The following is a 20,338-nucleotide window of genomic DNA, read 5'->3' on the forward strand; positions in this document are numbered from 1 at the left end:
AAAATGTCACAGATGGTCACACCTCCCTCTGAGCAACACGCAAAACAAAGGCAGCGTGGCAGAGTGCAGAGCCGTGGCTTGACATAAGCTTGCACTAGCTTAGTCCCTGAGGGTCACTGCAGACAACCACTTATCACTTGAGTCTTCAAGTCTTCAGTGAGAATTATATTGATATAAATCTAAAGAATGACAAGAAATAACCTTTGTATCTCCACAGACTGAAACAGTTCCTGGCACATAATAGGTACCCCTAAAATATTTGTTGTGTGTGTGTGGAGGGGGGATGAATTTAATCCTGGATGTATGTATATATGTGTGGGAATGAATTTAATTCTAATCAAGCAACTGATGACAGAATTTAAAACTGGGAAGCTTCTCCCAGTTTTTCTTTCAGGCCCAGACAGCTTCTGACTTGTCAAAAATCAGAGCTGAGAATAAAATGTAACCACCCAGATTTTAGTGGTATTTTTCTTTATTTGATTCTCAGTAAAATTCAAATTTAGGACTTACGTCTGTGTTGTGTGCTATAATTATGAAGTATTAACATCCGTAAAACTGGTTCTGAAGAGGAAGTCAGATATCTAAACAGCTGTACATTTTCTACTTTTTACAACATGGGAAAATAGAGACTGTGCCTTCACAATTGTTTTAGTTCCGTGGGTTCCTCTAGATTTTTCATAGACAGTCTCACTGAAGTCAGAAGTGGTCCTTTCCGGTTTTTTCCTACATAAGATTGCCATCTCTTAACGTCTTAAGACAGCATCTGAGTCACTTTCTCACCACTGGGACAAAATACTCTACACCTACAATTTAAAGGAAGAGAGGATTATTTTGGCTCGGAATAACAGTCCATGGCCAGCTGGCTCCAAGGCAGAAGCAGCATGGTGAAGGGCCTGGCCAGAGGACAGCTGCTCGCCTCCTGGCAAGCAGGAAGCAGCAAGGGAAGGGAGAGCCGGGGAGAGGGGACACAGCGCACCCATCCAGGTCATGCCCCTAGCCACTGCCTCTGCTCTGCGGCCCACCTCCTGCGCGCACATTTAGCTATGGATTCAGAGGAGATTAATCCGCTGATGGATATGGCACCGCCACCATTTAATCATCTTCCAAAAGCCCTGCCTCTGAGCACGTGAGAGTTTTGAGGGACGTTTAGATCTCAGCCGTAAGAGACAGTTTTGTAATCTCAACGAAGTATAAGCCTTTGCATAAGTTTGTTTTTGGAAGCAGCATTATCTTTTCCACACATGTAAACAACTCTGCGTACATCACGCACTGCTCATGCACTTCCAACCAGAAATGATGAGTGCTCAGAACATCACATATCGTTACTCCTTCTGCCTTGTCTCATGAAACAGTCTCACTGTAAGTTCTCAGAGTCAGATACAGAGACTCAGCATGGAAATCAAAGAGGTATAAGAAGCCTTCTCGGGGCTGGGTATTTAGCTCAGCGGCACAGCACCTGCCTGGCAAGCGCAAGGTCGTGAGTTTGATTCCCGGTACCAGAAAAAAAAAAAAAAAAGCCTTCTCATTTCTATAAGCAAAATTACTACCATGGGTGTAAATTCATATTTTTATAGTAATTCACTGAAAGCAGTTTATACTTTGTGGAAATGTCATAACAGACCTTATAATTTTTTCAAAATTCAGTGAATAATGATCACTTTATTAACATTGTTTGAACCCTCACCTATTATATTTTAGCTGCTGCACTTTAATAATTTTTATTGGAAAGGGATACATAATAGCAATGCTTTTTACTGATTTCATCAGAGAAAGGGTTGTGGAATGGATTCTACTTTTTGTGGTGTCAAAATTGTAACTCCCTCCAGGGAGACTGAAATTCAAGCATCTCAGATACCAAGTACCATCTATTTTATAGTAAAGGTAACTTCTATTATACATATAGTCATTATATGGAGATTTGAATCAGAGGAAGAAAGGAAGGAAGGAAGGAAAAGAAAGAGGGAAGGAGGGAAGAAAAGAATAGAAGGAAGGGGAAGGGAAAAGGAGAGAGATGCAGAGGGAGAGGGGGAGGCAGGGAGAGAGGAAGACAGGGAGAGAGAGATTAGGTTGAAGATCAAAAGCACCAAAATTGCCAGGACTCTGCTGTCTGCCACTTCTAATGTGTGCACCACCAGCCGCATCTCTTCTGTGATCCTGGAATTTTGAAAAATCAGTACTACTTTATTTGATGTACTGTATTTGTTTATTAACTGCTGCTCTTTGTCTTGCTCAAGTTTGTTATTATAAGGTTCTAATATTATACTTAGTTATAAAATGTTACTTCAAGATAGACCATTATATTCATTTCCTATTACTGCTGTAATAAATGACCATAAACTTTGTGGTTTAAGACAACATAAGTTTATTGCCTTATCGTTCTAGAGGTCTGAAGTTGGAATGACTTCATCATAATTAAAAACTTAGGGGCTGGGGATTTATCTCAGTGGCACAGTGCCTGCCTGGCAAGCACAAGATCGTGAGTTCAGTTCCCAGTATCAGAACCCTGCCCCTCCAAAAAAATTTGTTCTTTAAAGGACACTGGCAAAAAAAAATGAAAAGAAAACCATAGACTGGGATAATATCTTTGCAAAGGATATGTCAGTAAAGATCCTGTTTCCTGTAAAGAACTTTAGCAACTTGGTTATCTGAACACAAACAGCCTAATAAAGAATGACCAAAGGATTTGAGCAGACACTTCACCAAAGAAGATATTCAGATAACTAATAAGCACATGAAATCTTTTTATCATTAGCCATTAAAACTATAAAGAGATGCTAAAACACACTCGCAGAATGTCTAAAATTAAAAAGCTTTAAAATACCAAGTGTTGGAGAGGATAATGAGTAATTGCAGTCCTCATACTCTACTGGTAATGTGTAAACTGATACAACTTCTTTGAAATTTCTTTTAAAAGTTAAATATGTCCCTCCTTTGATTTGCAGCCATTTCACTCCACTTTTACTGCAAAGATCTAAAAGCACATGTTCAAAATAAATAAATAAATAAATGAATAAAACTATATGTTCTTACAAAAACTTGTAAACAGATATTGATAATAGCCTTATTTGTAAGAGCCAAAATCTGTATAATAAACTAAATATTCATTAGCAGTAATGAAGAGATTCTACTATATGATTTAATGTACAGAAATATATAGGTATATTCTGAAAGTCAGCTCACCGAGTGACAGAGGCCATGCTGGGAGGAGGAGTAGGAGTAGAGGACTAGAAAGGGGCACATCCTCCCCCACATCTCAGGACCCAAAGGAAGGTGAAAAAGCTGTTTGTTTCTCCCAACAAGGCAAAATCTCTAAAACACTGTCTTACAATGCTGTGGTTTGTGCCTGCATGTCCCCACAAATCCTCATGCAGTCATGGGGTGGGCTTCTACAGTTGTGATTGATTCCTGGTCCATTGTTGGCATTATGGATGTGAGTGCTACACTCGCCCTGGAGCGGGTAGTCTGCATATAATGTAAAGGGAGGGAAAGAGGCTTGCTCTTCCAGCTGCCGCTGCTCCCTTTTGCTCTTGCTGCTTTTGCTATCTTCCGCCACTATGAACAGTTGCCCTCTACCATGTGCCTCTCTGCCTTGGAGCCAGCCAAGTATGGACTGAAACCTCCACAAACTGTGAGCTAAATAAACCTTTCCTTCCTTAATTTTGGGCATTGGGTATTTTGTCTCAGCAACAAGAGAAAAGTAACCAAGACACATAGGCAAGTTGATAATGTGAAAAAGAAGCACATCTCACTCAGAAAAGCTAGGATCTGTGGAGAAAACCTTGCTAACAAACTACTCCCAGGAGAAAGAACTGTAGTCTAAGCAGAAACGTTCCCCACCTCTACAGTAGGCCTCCAGCATGATTTCACAATTTCCATGGAAGGTGACCTGCAGTGCATCTTCTAGAATAAAGCACAGAACGGTACTCTCTACCCCCGACTGTCACAGACTTGGCCATTTGACTTGTTCTTGGCATTGAAATGTGAGCGAAATGGTACACCAAATTCCAAGCAAAAGTTTTAAGAGATGCTGTATTTTGCTAAGTTTTCTTTTCTGTCACAAGAGCAGCATTCCAGGTAAGGGCTGCTCTTGAGCTACATCCCAGAACAACACATGTGGCTTAGTACATAATGTGAGCAGAAAATAAGCTTCTGTCTCATAAGCCACTGAAAATACAGACAATATGTCTGAGAATTTCTAAAATAAAGTGGAGCAGGAGAGTGGAGAGCTGGATGCATGAGTCAGATACTCCGAGAACAGATCTGAACTAGAGGGAGAATTTGGGAGTTGTCAGCATCTAGACTGCGCTAGAGGAAGATGGGTCTGCAGGGAGACAGAAATGCCTGAGTATCTGGGGAAAAGGTACAGGGAAGTTTTGGATGCAGTCACACATTTGCTGCTCTTTTTCCTTTTCCTCATTTCCTTTTCTCTAGCCTAGAGACTGCTCTGCAAGCTGTCACAACCTGCTGGCTCTGCCTTGTGCTTTAAAATAGAAATCTTACTTTTAAATTTGCTAGGTTTTGAGGACCGTTGGGACAGTGACCCTGTCTCCTTTGCTTACACCTGTATTTCCAGGGCCAGATGACACTGTCTTGTCTGTAGAGGACGAGTGAACCCCACTACATTGGAGAAAGACCTACTTAGTACTCACTTGGCCCATTTTTTCCCTTTGGCCTTCATCTTGAATTCTCTTTCCTTCACCTACCTATTCTCTGTGCTCACGCTTCACCAGTACTTGTCTTTATAAATACTGCGCGGATATGTAGAAAGTATAAAAAAGTACAACACAGCAAATATTTATGTACCAACTACATGGCTTAGGAAAAAGGAACCTTAACGTTACCTTTAAAGTCCCTTTTCCTTCTCTCCAATTTCACCCCAATCTCTCCCTCCTCAGAAGTAACCACCAGCCTGCATATTGTGGTTCTCATCACATCAGGAACACAAGGAAACTTCCTCAAACTGACAAAAACATCTATAAAAACATATAGATAACATCTGTTGTTCCTTCTCTATAATCTTACCAAGTATGCCCCTATTCCTAAGAAAATATAGTATTAGGTCTTGTGCACATTTTTTTCTTCATAGAAATAAAATCATTTGTATGTATTATTCTGTGATTTATTCTTTGTGCTCAATATTATGTTCCTGGAATTTGTCCCTGATGTGCATGCAGCTGAGGATCATTTATTTGTTCATCTGAATTGAATTTTAAGGTATACCACAATTTATTTATCCAGCCTGCTTTAGTTTTATCCCATGGTTTGATATGTAGCAATTTCATTATTGTTCAGTTCTAAATATATTTGAATATCAGCTATGATTTATTTGACCCCTGAGCTACTCAGAAATATATTTTAAATTTTTTTCAAGTACATCCAGATATTTTATTTGTTTTTTATGCCTGGGTTTCTTTTTTCTTAGAATATAGTTTACAGATTCTAAGAAGCATAGCATATAGCACATATATAATTTAAAAATTCCTAGTTGCCACATTAAAAAAACTAAAACCGAACAAGTAAAAATCAAATTTAAAAGTGTATTTTATTTAACCCAATATATCTAAAACATTATTATTTAAATATGTAACCAGGGCTGGAGCTTAGAATTTGTCCAGCATGTGCAAGGCCTTGAGTTCAATTCCCAGCACTGTAAAAAACAATAAAATCATTGTATACAATTTAAATGTAGTTAGAAAGTCCTAACTAGCCTTCCCCATAAATAAATATGTAATCATCTTTAAAAGTTATTACAGCTATTTCCCTGTTTGTTGTTGGTTTGTGCTTTGTTTTGTTTCTAATATCTATATGAAACTAATGGCTACCATATTAGACAACGCAGGTTTACTTTCTGGTCAAGTATGTGGTCAGTTTTGTATGAACTGGAAAATAATTGTGTATCTTCCCACAACTTGCATACAAGATTCTATAGGTGAACCTTAACTCAGTCTTATCATTTGCATTAGATCTTTTGTATCTTCACTGATTTTTTTTTCTTTGTTTGATCCTTGGTTGCTACATTACACAGCTACAAGAGAGCCATTTACAAAACAGTCTCAAGTTCTGCAGTGTCCATTTCCATGACCATATTTGGTGTTCCTGGATTGACTTACCTATGACTGAGGGATCTGTATTGAATTCTATCACAATGGTGTGTGTTTGACAGGTTTTTCTTTACAGTTCTATAAAATTTTGCTTTATATGTTTGATCCTATTCTAACAGATACATGTAAGCTTAGAATGTTCATAGTAATTTAAACCTATTATCATTATCAGCCACCAATAATGACTTTGTCTTAAAGTCTCTTGCTTGATAATAGTAGTTACATTCTTCTTTCCCTTTAATATATCCCTGTTACATATTTTCAAATTTTTTTCTTTCGTCTTTACATGTCCTAATGTTTTAGGAATGTTTTTCCTAAAGTGCATACAGCTAGGGTTGGTTTGTTGATAGCATCTATTTTTCTCTTCTAATCCCTTATTTTTATTATTATTTGAAGCTTTCTGTTCCACTTTTTCTTACCTGCGGCCTTTTTGGAGGAGGATTGTTGGATTTTGTATATTTTCTTAATGTTTTTTTTTTTCCCCCCCACAAACAGTGTGTTTAATTTCTATTCTTTTAGTAGGTACACTTGAGATTTTCCTGTGGCTCTTTAGTGAAGTCCAAAGTTAAACTCTTGAATAATGCATGGACCAAAGAGTACATGAGACAGAGCTCCCCCCTGATGTAGGTACTACCTCTTTGTCCAGTTTGCTTTTTGGTCACTCCTCCAAAGCACATAACCAAAATGATTATTTTGAATAGGCAGTATTAGCTTATATTTACCTATGTGCAAGGCTGGCTACATAATTTTCAGGATTCAAAAAGAAAATGTAAGACCCTTTGTTAAAGAAGCTTTTTGCTTTCTTGAAGAGTTTCTCACTCAACCTTCCATGGTGGGCTTTTGTGTTCTGTTTTATGTCATGCTCCTTTGAGCAGGCATGTATTACAGTAAAGACAGCAGCAGTGCCTATGTGAAGGCAGGGGAGACGGTAGCTAAAATCAGTCTGGGGAAGGCAAAGCAGTAGCAAAAGGTGAAACTGTATCAGAATCAATGCTCCAAGCCCCTAGCACATGCTTGACTGAGCCACTAGTCTTCACTTAAAAATACAAATCCAGAGACAAAACTGTTAAGAAATTCAGGATGGTGCCTACAGATTATTAAGCCTGAAGCACAGCCCTTGTCAAAACCTAGGCCTTGTACAACTGCCCTCAAAGACCTGTCCCTGCCTATGTGTCTGATAGTGTCTCTGTACCATACCATTTCTTTTTGTATGTCTGACCTTCTGAGATTGTATTGCAGCCTGCAGCGCATGTTCTTTAGAAGCTTCTTGTGGTGGATTAACTAATGGTCAACTTGTAACACCCAGCTGAACTGAATCAGTGTGGTGCTGGGCGTGGAAGGCCGCCTGGGGATTGTTGCCAGCAGCATGAAAGGAGAACTGGAGGGGAAGATGGTGCACTGTTGATCCTCCTGGAGAAGCGTGTCATGCTGGTTTTTCTGATAGGAACTTAGCCGTTATCATCAGAGAAGCTCGGGACCTTGGTGTTGCTGAAGATGTCTGTAATTCTCTTTGGGGGAGCTTTGGTCCTTACCTTGAGCATCGCTTCCTGGCTCCAGTTCTGATCCCTCACCCTGCTGGCACAGAGCCTTCATCCTGCTGGTGTGGACTTTCTAGCTTCCACCACTGACCTTTGAGCCTTCCCAGCGCAGATCCTTGATACAGACTTGCATGAGACCTTGTCATGAGCCCTAGGCCTCCAGCTGGATGCATGGAGGTCATTGCCATGGACTCTAGGTCTTCACCTGGACTTGCGCAGGACATTGCCGTGGGATCCAGGTCCTCAGCTGGATTCTTGGGGTTTCTAGTATCTGGACAGATCTCCCATACTCTTTTGCATTTGACACTTTGGGTGAATATTATAAAATAATCCCATAAATTCTGTGTCCTGTATTAAATCTTTTCCCTGGCTATAACACTCCTTTACTTAAGATCCTTGAGTCTGTGGTAACCTCTCCATTTTTGTTTATCTGAGTATGTTTTTATTTCAGCTTGATTCTGAAAGGATTTTGCTGGGTAAACATTTAAGTTCATGGTTATTTTCTCATAGGTCTTTTAAGGACATGTGTCCTTATAGGACTTTCTGTTTCTGTTTTCTGTCATCCTTTGTTTTTGTTGAGAAAAAATATTTCAGTATATGTAGTTTCTTTTGAAGATTTTCTTTGACTTTTTAAAAGGCAGTCTCTTTAACTCTGGTGTTTGTCATTTTCACAGTGAGATGCCCAGATGTGGGATTTATTTTTATTTATCTTTCTTGGAATCCAGTGATTTCTCTGGATTTATTGGATAAATTGGAATTTTTTGTTATTAGTCTGGACCATTTCCTTCAAGTACTGCTACCTCTCCTTTTTTTTTGCCTGAAATAGTGAACACACACACACATACACCCATGCAATCTTTTCATTCTAGCCTTCATATTTTAACTTCTCTTTTATATTTTCCATGCTTTCATACTAAATGCTCTATAATATTTTTGAATTGACCTTTTATTGCTTAATTTTGCAGCTGTATATTATCTGCTATAGGACTATCCCTGAGTTTTAAATCTCAATTATTATATTTTTCATTGCTAAAGTCCAGTTTGGTTCTTTCTCAGATTTCAATCGTTAAGTTAGTCTTCTATTCCTTGTAACATTTTGAAAATCTTAATATTCTCTCTGAAAATTCCTCATCTTTGGAATTTGTCATTTGATTATGTTGGTATATGTACCCATGTAGCCTTCCTTTCACTGCCACTAATTTTTATGTGTTGATTTTGTATCCTGAAACTTTACTAAATTTGTTTATTAGTCCCAAGAGTTTTTTTTTTCTGGTAGAGTCTTTGGGGTTTTTTATATGTAAGATTGCATCATCTACAAACTGACAATCTCACTTCTTTTTTTCCAATTTGGAGGCCTTTCATTTCTTTCTCTTCTGATTGCTCCAGCTAAGACTTGCAGTGCTTTATTGAATAAAAGTAATAAAGGTGGGCATCTTATGCCTGTTTCAAATCTTAGAAAGCTTTCAGCTTTCTCTCATTCATTGTAATAATAGGTGTTGGTTTATTACATATGATCTTTATTATGTTGGAGTAGATTCTATACCTTATATAGTCAGTGTGTTTATCAGGAAGAGATGTTAATTTTATCAAGTGCCTTTTCTACAGCTATAAAAATGATCGCATAATTTTTGTCCTCATTCTGTTGATGTGGTCTATCATATTTATTGATTTGTGTATGTTAAACAATCTTGTATCCCTGCATTGAATCCCACTTACTGAGTAATCTTTTATGTGCTGTTAGACTCAGTTCGCTTTTTTGAAAAAATTTACATTTATGTTTATCAAGGATACTAGCCTGTAGCATTCTTTTTTTTATGTCCTTGTCTGATTTTAATATCAGGATAATGCTGGTTTTATAGAATGTGTTTGGAGGAATCCTCTCCTCTTTTGTTTTTTGGAATAATTTAAGAAGAGTTGGTTTAAGTTTTTTAAATGTTTGGTAGAATTCAGCAGTGAAACCATCTGATTCCTGGGTTTTCTTTCACAGGAAGCTTGTAATTACTGATCTTATCTTGTTACTTGTTTTTTTCTAATTTCTAATACATTTTGTACTACATCCCATTCCTGATAATTACCTTCTACTTAATTTGGTTTGTTCTTATTAGTATAGTAGATCAATAGAAGAAAAATAAATTTAGCAGAAACAGTGAACATTTATTGACTTTATGGCACACGTATTTTTCTTGTCTTAGAAACAAAATATTGTTTGGAGTTACAATTCAGTCATGAACTTTTGGAAGGACAGCTTACAACATTTTATTCTATTTGTAACTCCACATATGTTGTTACTGCGTCTTGCAAAAATAATAACATTATTAAATAAGAAAACTATGAAAACTACCTTATTTTCAGTGTTTGTAAATTGCTGTTAACAGTTATATGTATGGTCTCACACTGAACTGTGAGAGATATTTTCCAAGCCAGGAACTGTAATTTAGGAAGAGTGTTAGGGTTGAGTCTGGACTCATTTGCTGGGCTTATGATTTTCAGGGAATTGATGCTGATTTCACATCAGAAAAGCATTGAGCAGCTGCGGGAAACCCTGAGACAGAAGCTGCTGAGCGATGAGAACTGGAGGGAGAAGGTAACAGTGTGTGATTCTCATCCCCACGTGTCTCATTTGCCTGTTAAAAGTCTGCCTGTTAGAAGACTACGCCAGATAGAGTTCTTGGCTTCTGTACACGCTTTTGATTCCCTCTGGAATTTCCCACACAAAATACACTTATTATCTGTGTATTTCTCAAAATATTAGACAACATAATGAGAAATAGAAAATGAGAACAGATTTTGAAATCTTTTAATGTTAAAATGGTCCTTGGTTCTCATGCAGAAGCATAATTTTTACTTACAAATGTGTACACTTTTTTCAACATATCTGGATCTGTATTTGATCACATTCTTTTTTAATTTTTATTTTTATTAGTACATGTTTATAGTAATATAATAATTATATTCACCATGGGGAGTTGGCATATGTACATAACACATCTTAATTCCTCTTATGTCTCCTTTTCCTCCTTTCCCTTCCCTGTTTAAAATAGGGGAATACTAATTTTTATAAATTCTGTGCTTCTCTCATAAGGAGATAATGTAGGAGAATGGAAAATTACTTAAAATTATTATGAAATTTTGACATATTTATCTCGGCAAAGTAAAATGAATAAAGATTTAGCTTGATATTATTTATAAAGAAATGTTTGCTCTTTAGTGTATAGAAAAAATTGGGTCTTTAGGCTTTTCTATAATGTTATGTTTTAGGAGTATGTTTTACCTTCACAATTTTAAATAATACAAGTAAGTTTTTTCTTTTTTTTTTTTAATTTCTTATTTTTTTTATTTTAAAGATAAAAGGAGGGAAACATTAACAGACATACAACATTTTACAACATATCACAAGCACAATACAGACAACACAGAGTTACAAACAAAGTGGTAGGGAATTAACAATGGTAGTTGTATTACATATTGATATCTTCAAAGTGGCTTCTCGTGAAAACAGATACAAGTAAGTTTTCATTGCTGGTCCTTACCTGCTCAGGCCGTGCACGGGTCTTGTCACTGAGGTGAAGACTGTCACATCAGCACTACTTCTCTTCTTCAGTTTGTGTCTGTGTCTAGCACTGGCCTGTGTTTGTTTTGTTCTGTGGTGCTGGTGACTACACACAGATCTTTCCACATGCTAGGTGAGCAGTGCACCATGAGCTATACCTGTGGCCCAGGGTTTTTCTTAAATTATTTTTAAAAATTTTTTTCTAGAATTGGAGCTGGCCATTGAAATTCAGAGTGTTTGGCTGAAACCCTGGCAACTTGCTTAGTTATTATCAGATTTATCTCCTTGGGAACTGGATCCTATAATTTTTATCCTCAAGCAATAACCAGCAGCCACCTTCAAACTAACAATTCCCCCCAGAACCCGCCACCACCCGCCTGCTATCCAACAGATCAAAACCCTTAGGTACTGCTGCTGGCGCACATCAGCCCTAAATTTGTCACCTTCATCATGTTTTCAAACATACTCAGCCAGGAGGGAATAAAACCACATACTGAGCCGGGACCCCCCTTCATGAATCAATCCCTCTTTCTTGTCTCGTAGGATATAGTCAGACTATAATAAAAATGATCACATAGAAACAGCTTCATAGAGGTGAAAACAAAATGTGTGAATATGAGCTGCAGTTGCTGTAAGTGTCATTCTTACCTGGTGTGGGAGCACAGGCCTTTTCCTCCTTTGAATTCCACACATCTTTAACCCTTTCTCATGTTTGAGCCTACGTGTACCAAATTGGCTGGCCTGTTACAATTCACTTCCCCTGTCCTTACCAATGCATGTTACAGAAATTTTTTAAGAAGTCCAAAATATACTACAAAGTAAAATTAGAGGCTATTAAAAAATTAGTGTGTATTTTAACCCTCCAATTGATAGAATTGTTTGGGCTGTGTGATGAAGGTCTATGAAATAGCCTCTCAAACTCACTCTTTAAGGGACTGGAAATTAAAACAACCTTTCAGTCAATATATGAGAGATACTGTAAACGTCCCTCTCTTGAGCCAGAAAAAAATTTTTAAACATTCTAAATGAAATTTATTATATATAGTTAAAGTCAATGATTTGTAATTAGATAAATATGATCATGTAGTCTCTATTCCAGAATACAAGGTGAGTTTAACATTACAAATCATTGCACATTGTTCACTACATTAGTATAAAAGGAAGAAAAGAAATGACCATCTCAGAGATGCAGAAAGATCATTTGAAAAACTGAACACCCATTCAAGATAAAAAAAATTCTTGGTAAATTAGGCTTTGAAAAGAAATTCCTTGAACCAGATAAAGTATGCTTATGTTAAAACTGCTATTAACAACTATTTTGTTTGTTGTTTTTTTTTTTTTTTTTGGTTTTTCTCCGGTACCGGTAACCGAACTCATGACCTTGCGCTTGCCAGGCAGGCACTTTTGCCGCTGAGCTAAATCCCCAGCCCTATTAACAACTATTTTGAAGACAACAATATGCACTATAGCAACCACTGCTGAATTTATATTATCTTGTTTTTGAAATTCTGTTTTGTCTCTCTGATGAAATTAGCATTGATACAAATACGACATTTCTTTCCTTTCCTCCCTGCTAAGTTCCTTCTCTTAGATAGATGGAGTGAACTTCTTGCTGTGCTCCGGTAGAGGTTCTGTGTCTCTGTGGTCACGTTCTACTAGGGGGTTTCAACTGCATTTAACTAGAGAAGAGGGTCTGTGCCTCTGACCCACTCTGGTGCTCCTGCTCCCTACTGCCTGATCCTGACGTGCTGCTAACACACGGAGGAGACCAAGTCAGTGTTAGCACTCCTCTGATCACAGAGAAGCATTTATGTTCTTACTTTATGCCCTTAATTTGACAGGAAAATAATCCTGTGTACTATTCTTAAAGCTCTTATGAAGACCTTATCTATATTAATTATATCACAGAATATTGTCGTATACCATTTTTGTACATTAATGGACATTTAAAAAATTTTTATAGTATAAATGAACATTTCATTTTGTTGAGCAGACATGACTTCTGGTTAGTAAATGTTATCATTTAATTCCCAATAAATCAAGAACCAGACAGGTAAAGCCAGGGAATGGTAATTATGTCTCAGCCATATTAGCTACTAAGACTATTTAAAGTTCCTTAAAAGTCCTCTCAGAAGAAAGGAGAATCGCTAATATGATATTGTCATCTCTTTCTTGGGTCACCGTGCCTTTGCATAAGGAATGACATGTTCCTTTTACAAATACATAATACACATATTAGAATAAACTTCATAACTTAAATGCTTTCAACATTCAGAAAAAGTACATAGCAATTTGTGCTTAATTATTTCAGAGTATGTAAAAAGCACATAATAGGATCAATTGTTGCTATGCGACAAGGATGGCACATTTTAAAATAACTGTATTTACTAATTGTCATGGATTTCTGTTTATTTCAAGTATTACTTTGATCCAAAGAAAGAAAATTAATGTGCATGCCAAACCTTTAAAATTGGTTCCAAATGCACAATGTAGTTACTATTCCGTTAAACTTTTGTAATTGAAAGATATATTTTAGCCAGACTGCTTACATAATTAATTTATAGCTCTTACTGACTATCACGTTTTAGTAAAGCAAATTCAAACCAAATACTTTCTTAGATTGTCCTCAAGATATTACATTTTAGAATTGCACTATTAGCCTCATTTTAAGTAATACACAAAACTTTTGAAAACAAAACTTTACTTCCTGACTAGAGTAACTGCATTGATAGTGAAAATAGAGGAGACTTTACTTTAAGACATAGTAAATTAAAAAGAAATTACCCTAGAGAAAAAGAAATAGTAGATTATGATTTTTAAAGAGAAACAAAAAAATAATCATTTTTTTTCAAATGGTAGAACTAAATGACCTAATAATTCATAAGGTGGTATGAGGTACTATTAATGAAATAAAACAGCATGTGAAATACAAAATTTAACAAGTATGAAGTTATTTATACAATACCTATTATACATAACATATGGCTAGAAAGAATACTTAGGGCCCAGCTTTTAGAATTATGTTATATAATTATAATAATTGAATTAATAAAATCCCAAAATTTTAGATCTGAAATTATTGCAAAGATTAGCTGATATTAATCATTAATCTAGGTTATACAAATAGTCTCTATTATTATGGTATTTACTAAATGCTAGACTTCATGTTGATTGCTTTCTAAAAATGTAATTCTAACCACTGTAACATTATTATTCCCATTTTGCGCATGAAAAAAAAAGTAAAATTCAGAGAAGTTAGGTAATTTCCCAAGGTTATAAAGCCAGGAAATGAACTGAGAATTAACCTCTCTGAATCTAAATACAAAGTCCAAAACTTCCACATTTATCTAAAATGTAATCACAAGGACTAGGTTTATCCTTCCACTTGAAACAAATAAAGCATTGAAGAAAAGACAGAAAACAGTGGTTTCAAGACATCAGACAATGAAGAACAAGAGACAAATCAGGTGAGCCTCTTACAAGTGTCATAACTCAGTACCTTGAAAGAAATTTCAGGCCGTGACTTAGGGAAAGGGAATCCAGGTTGAGCTTGGCAGATTCTCTCACTTGAGGAGACCTTGCTGTGCGTCAAGGTAGATTGAAGTAGCTAGAGTCTGCAAGATAGTGTTTGAAGAAGAGAGCTGCAAATAGGAAGCATACTGAAGATCTGCACAGAATCCCCCCTGAGTATGTCTCAGATGAGTGTGTAGTTAGCCAAAGCCAGGGAGAGTCCTACCGGAGAGAGCAGTGAGAAAAATATCAAATGCTCACACCTGACCTGTAATAATGCATGCTCACACCAGGAAGACTAGAAAACCTGAAATTTACAGAGCACTCAGAAGTGTTTGACATCATTAGTGGGAATATTACCCCTGATGAAACAGAGGTTTGATCCTGCCTACCAAATTTCAAAAGGAAGACCTAAAATAACCTTGTTGATTCCAAGAAACTTTACCGCATCCCAGAACACATATCAAGAACATTCATAGGAAAAAAAAAATGTCCAGCACCTAAGAAGGTAAAATAGTGTCTGACATCCAATCAGAAATTGCCAGGCAAAGAAACAGGAAAATATAACTCATAATGAATGGGAGTGAGGGGAATCAGTGAATAAAAATTGACCCAGAAAGGCACAGATGTTAAGTAAGGCAAATACTTTAAAGCTGCTATGATGACTGTATTCTATATGTACTGAAAGAAAACATTGACTATGTTAAGATATGGAAATGTGTAAAAGATGTAAATTGAACTTCTAAAGGTGCTAACTGCAGTATCTGAAATGAAAACTATACTGATTGGATTTTTTTAAAAAAAAGAGCATTAGTGAGCTGTGAGACAAAGTTCAGGTGGCCTAATATATGTGTCCTGAAATTCATGAAGGATAAGAGGGAGGTGACAGAAAAAAATGAAGAAATGATGACTGAAAATGTTATAAATTCAATAAAAACTATATACCTACAGGTTCAAGAACCACAGTGAAGCCCCAGTAAAAGAAAACTTCCACACCAATGGACCTCATAATCCAATTGCTCAAAGACGGTGATAAAAAGAAAAATGTAAAAACAGGAAAAAAAATGACATATCATATGTGGAGGAGCCAAGATAGGGATGACGATGTATTTTTCATTGGAAACAATGGGAGCCAGCTGACGGTGGGGATTGCAGATACTGACAGGGTCAGAAGGCCGCAGAGACATGGCAAACTGCTGACCGGGAATGCTGCGCTAAGTCAAAATAACTTTCAAATATGAAATTAGAGAATTTTTCCAAAGACTCAAAAAATTATCACTAACTGACCCACAGTATAAGAAATGTAAAGAAGTCCTTTAGTTAGAAGGAAAAATACACCTGATATAAGTATGGCTCTATACAAAGACACGTAGAACACCGGAAATCATAACCATGTGGGTAAATTTATAGTTTTTTAACATTTAAATTTCTTTACAATGTACAAATAATATACAATGTACAATGTATTATATTATTTGTACAATGTACAAATAATATAATATGGGATTTATAACATAGAGAAGCAAATATATGACAATAATAACATAATGGCTTGCAGGGGAGAAATGGAAGTACAGATGCCTCTTAACTTACAGTGTTTTAGGCCAGGTGTGGTGGTATGTGCCTGTAATCCCAGTACTCAGGCGGCTGAGGCAGGTGGATCACCACAAGTTCGAGACCAGCCTGAGCTACATAGGGAGTTCAGGACCAGCCTGAACTATGTAGCGAGAGGCTGTCTCAAAAAAATAAAATAAATAACTATAACTATAACTATATATATGTATATATATATACATATATATATATATAAACAGTGTTTTATACCCCACTGAACCTACTATAAGTTGAAAATATCATATATAGAAAATGTATTTAATATACCTAACTTACTAACTATCATAGTTTGGTTTAACTTGCCTTAAGTGTTCTCAGAATGATAGGCGTTACCCTACATTTGGGCAGAATCATCTAACACAAAGCCTTTATTTTATAATAGAGTATTTAATATGTCATGCAGTTACTGAATACTGTCCTAGAAGCGAAAAACAAAAAAATGATTATTCTGTGTCACTAGACTGAGAAAAAGTTAAAATTCAAATTTTGAAGTATGGTTTCTGCTGAAAGTGTATCACCTTCACACCGTTGAGTTGAAAAATGTAAGTGGCACCACCATAAGTTTAGAGCCATCTGCATCCTATTGTCAGATTCTTACACATGTAATGATATGTCACTAGAAGCTAGGCTATCTTAAATTAAAGACGTGTTCTATAGATCCTAAAGTGACCACAAAAACAAAAAAAGTGGTAAAAATTCAGTAAAGGAGATAAAACTGAGTTTAAAAAATAATACAACAGAAGACAGAAAAGCGGGGGGATGATGAGATGGGCCAAATAGAAAACATATCACAGGGTCAGGGCACAGCTGCCTGGCAAGCACAAGGTCATATGTTTGATTCCCGGTACCAAAAAAACCGAAACAAAACAAAAACCCCCATATCACAAGATAGTAGATTTAAAGCTGCTCTTATCAGTAATCATATTAGGTATCACAGACTCTTTATAATGTAGTCTCTCAAAATTCAACTCTGCATAAAAACTACCATGACAATAAGCCCTTGGCTAAACATTCCCATTAAAAATGCAGAGATTTTCATGTTGGATAAAAATATAAGCCTCTACTGTATGTTGGCTAGAAGAAATGCACTTTATTATAGTGACACAAATAGGTTAAAGGTGAGAACTTCTGGGAAGATGGTGGAGTAGTAAGCCTTAGAGAGAAAGCTTCTCTGGGAGTGGCCATCCAGACACTGGAATATAACACCCCAAGGAAGAGAAAGAGAGAAGTGGGTCCCCTGGATCCTGGAAAGGAACTGCAGTGAGAATTGAAGTGCATGGGGAGAGTGAAGAGAAAAGCTTCAACAAAGAAGAAATAGCCAGCAGAGCCTTCTCCCTGAGTTGGGACTCACTGTGTAGGAGGAGTGGTTCAAACTTGTGGACACACGGTGACTGCAGAGGCCTCCACAGAGAGACACAGCAGTGGAAGGAAACAGTGGAGGTGGAGGACTGCACTATCTGGTGATGAGTGCTGTCAGATCAGACACCCTGTGTGAGAGGGCGATCGGCTGGGAATCATCTTGGAGAGGGGCCAGCAGAGCTCGGAACTCAGAACAACTTCTGGGCCCATTTAGCAGCTCCCAGCTGAGCTCAAGCCTGCAAAATATATGGTGATGGCTTCAGGTTGAACAGGTCTGGTCCCAGCCTCACAGCAGAAACCAGCCTGAACTTCAGGGGAAATTAAGGTGCAAGCTCACTGAGATTGTCCCCTACCTCGCCATAAAGATACTGCTGGCTTGCTGGGATAAAATCAACATGGATCTGGAAGCTGTCTCCACATGCTATCTACTAGTACAGCAGAGACAAACGTGGAAGTGGAAATTTCTTTTTTCTGTCTCTCTCTTTTCTTTTTTCTCCTTCATAGTTTGATCTTGTTCTTATATAAGTGTGAATGTGGCTTCTAGTTTCTTTGTGGTTATTGTCTTGATCTGCTCTTTCTTTTATTTCTGCCTTTTCTGTTTCTCTCCTGTCTTCTGCACCAGTTTCCCCAAGTTTGCGTGATTCCCCTTTGTCCATCAGCTTACTTCTAGTCTCTTCCTCTTCTTCTATTTCTCTCTCTCTCTTTTTTTTTTCCTGTTGTTTTTTGTTTGTTTGTTTGTTTTCTGGTACCGGGAATCGAACTCATAATCTTGTGCTAACCAGGCAGACGCTGTGCCACTGAGCTAAATCCCCAGCCCCTATTTCTCTGTTTTTTCCCCTAACCCCTTTTAAATTTTCTCCCCTGAAGGTAAAATTGGTGTGTTGAAGGCTTATTTACTGCATACAATTTTCTGGTTTGTTTTAGATGTTGTTGTATTTCTACAAATCTAGTTCATACAGTTAAAGGTGGCAAATTAATGCTTACCTCAGTTTGTCATTTTCTAGATTGTATTTGATGCTATTGTTGTTGCTGAGTATACCATTTAGCCAAAGTCACATAATGGGTTTAACCAGCTGTTCTTCCTAGTATACCAAGAATGACATTGCCTTGAGGTCACAGAAATACTGTGGCACAGTGCCAGAGAACCAGGGGCTGGGCCAGTCAGGCAGCAGTATCTCATTCCCAACAAACTGAAGAGGTAGAATCTTGCAACAGATTCAAAACCTAAAAATCAGCTACATCTGGAAGACACCTCTGAGCGGTAGTCATTTCCTAAGGGTTCTAAATACTAGCAAAGAAGCATCTCACCATAGGCAGTTTATAAATATCAACCCTAGAATTAAACTAACAAAAAAATGAGTGTGGAAGCTTGAAACAGGAGCAATTGCCTCCATTTTGGCTAAGCCTGACCCTATTTCCATGTATTGATATGTACAGAGCTGGCTAGAACACTTTCCTTATCCCTTCAATTGGCTTTAAGCCATGCATATTGGTCTAGCCAAGGTGCTGATGGTAGTCTTTGGAGATGGCAGGTATGTTTTCCTGGATCCCCCATTGTTCTGACAAGTGAGCCAGTATGAGACAGGATGTTGAGCCAATGCTCCACAGTCAGCTGGGATTGAACCTTGAGATAGAGGCTCTGACTTCCTAGGGCTTGAAAGATTACACATCAGCACTGAAGCACTGACCCCAAAACATTAGATACTATCTCAATTGTGTTATGCATTACTCTTTCTGTATATCCTCCTCTCCGCATTTGCAGAGGTGATTTAGGCCACTTACATAGCCAAGCTCATGGCACTCACCTACTTCCAACAATTCTCATCCTCAATTCTCACCTTTCTTCATGAATGAATAAAACCTTGGTTCAGTCATGGACCAAGGCCTTTCATTCCTGATGGCCATTAGTGTGGCTGGATTTAGAACCCCATGGATCCCCATAACTACAAATATGCCTTAGTGTCTTTATTCTTGCTGTGGGTTGCACTGGAAGTGGTAGATTAGAATTAACTCACTAGGGTTCAAATAACTTTTCATGGGATTACAAATATAAACTTCCTGTGCTGTGATGAGGACAGGGAAGGGCTCTCTGTAAATGAGAAGACATTTAAACAAGATGCAACCCCAGACATCCAGTTCACCAAATGCAAACCCTGAGGCCATTGAGGTTGGACAGTTTGAAAGCCACCCACCTGGCCTTTCTGAAGTGGTCACAACAAAGTGAATGAGGGTCTAGAAAAAATCAAATCAGAAATAATTTTGCAGATAACTACTGATCTGGTAACCACGATGAAATACATGCTTAAAGACTCTAAAGCAGACACAGATTTAAAAAAATAAATAAATAAAGAGCTTAAGAAAATGATGGAAATCATGAATGCCCAACATAAGAAAGAAATGGGATCCATAAAACAGATTCAAGGAGATATCCAGGGGACTAAAAATTGCACTGAATGTGTCTGCAGCAGAATGAGCTAATGTGAGGACAAAATCTCAGATATAAAAGTCAGGCTTGTGGTTAGCAATCATGAAAGGAAAGATTTCTTAAAAGTACCAATGGACTGCAAGAAATCAATCCAGCCGCTATACATAATGCAAAGAAGAATAACATAACATTGATTGGAGTCCATCAAAAAGCAAGATATAGCACGAATGATATAAAGAGC

General features: G+C 37.3%; 1 protein-coding gene across 5 annotated transcripts in view; it reads left to right on the top strand.

The window, feature by feature from the left end:
• Positions 1–20,338, top strand: part of Lekr1 (leucine, glutamate and lysine rich 1) — a 195,262-nt gene that overhangs the window by 127,859 nt on the left and 47,065 nt on the right. For all 5 annotated transcript variants that reach the window (XM_005393085.2, XM_005393081.2, XM_005393084.2 and 2 more), the window contains one exon: positions 10,130–10,223. In XM_005393085.2, the coding sequence (XP_005393142.1) occupies positions 10,130–10,223 (94 nt within the window). The remainder of the gene's footprint in view (positions 1–10,129; positions 10,224–20,338) is intronic.

The sequence above is a fragment of the Chinchilla lanigera genome, unplaced genomic scaffold, assembly GCF_000276665.1.
Source record: "Chinchilla lanigera isolate Chin_1 unplaced genomic scaffold, ChiLan1.0 scaffold00047, whole genome shotgun sequence".
NCBI classification, from domain to species: domain Eukaryota; kingdom Metazoa; phylum Chordata; class Mammalia; order Rodentia; family Chinchillidae; genus Chinchilla; species Chinchilla lanigera.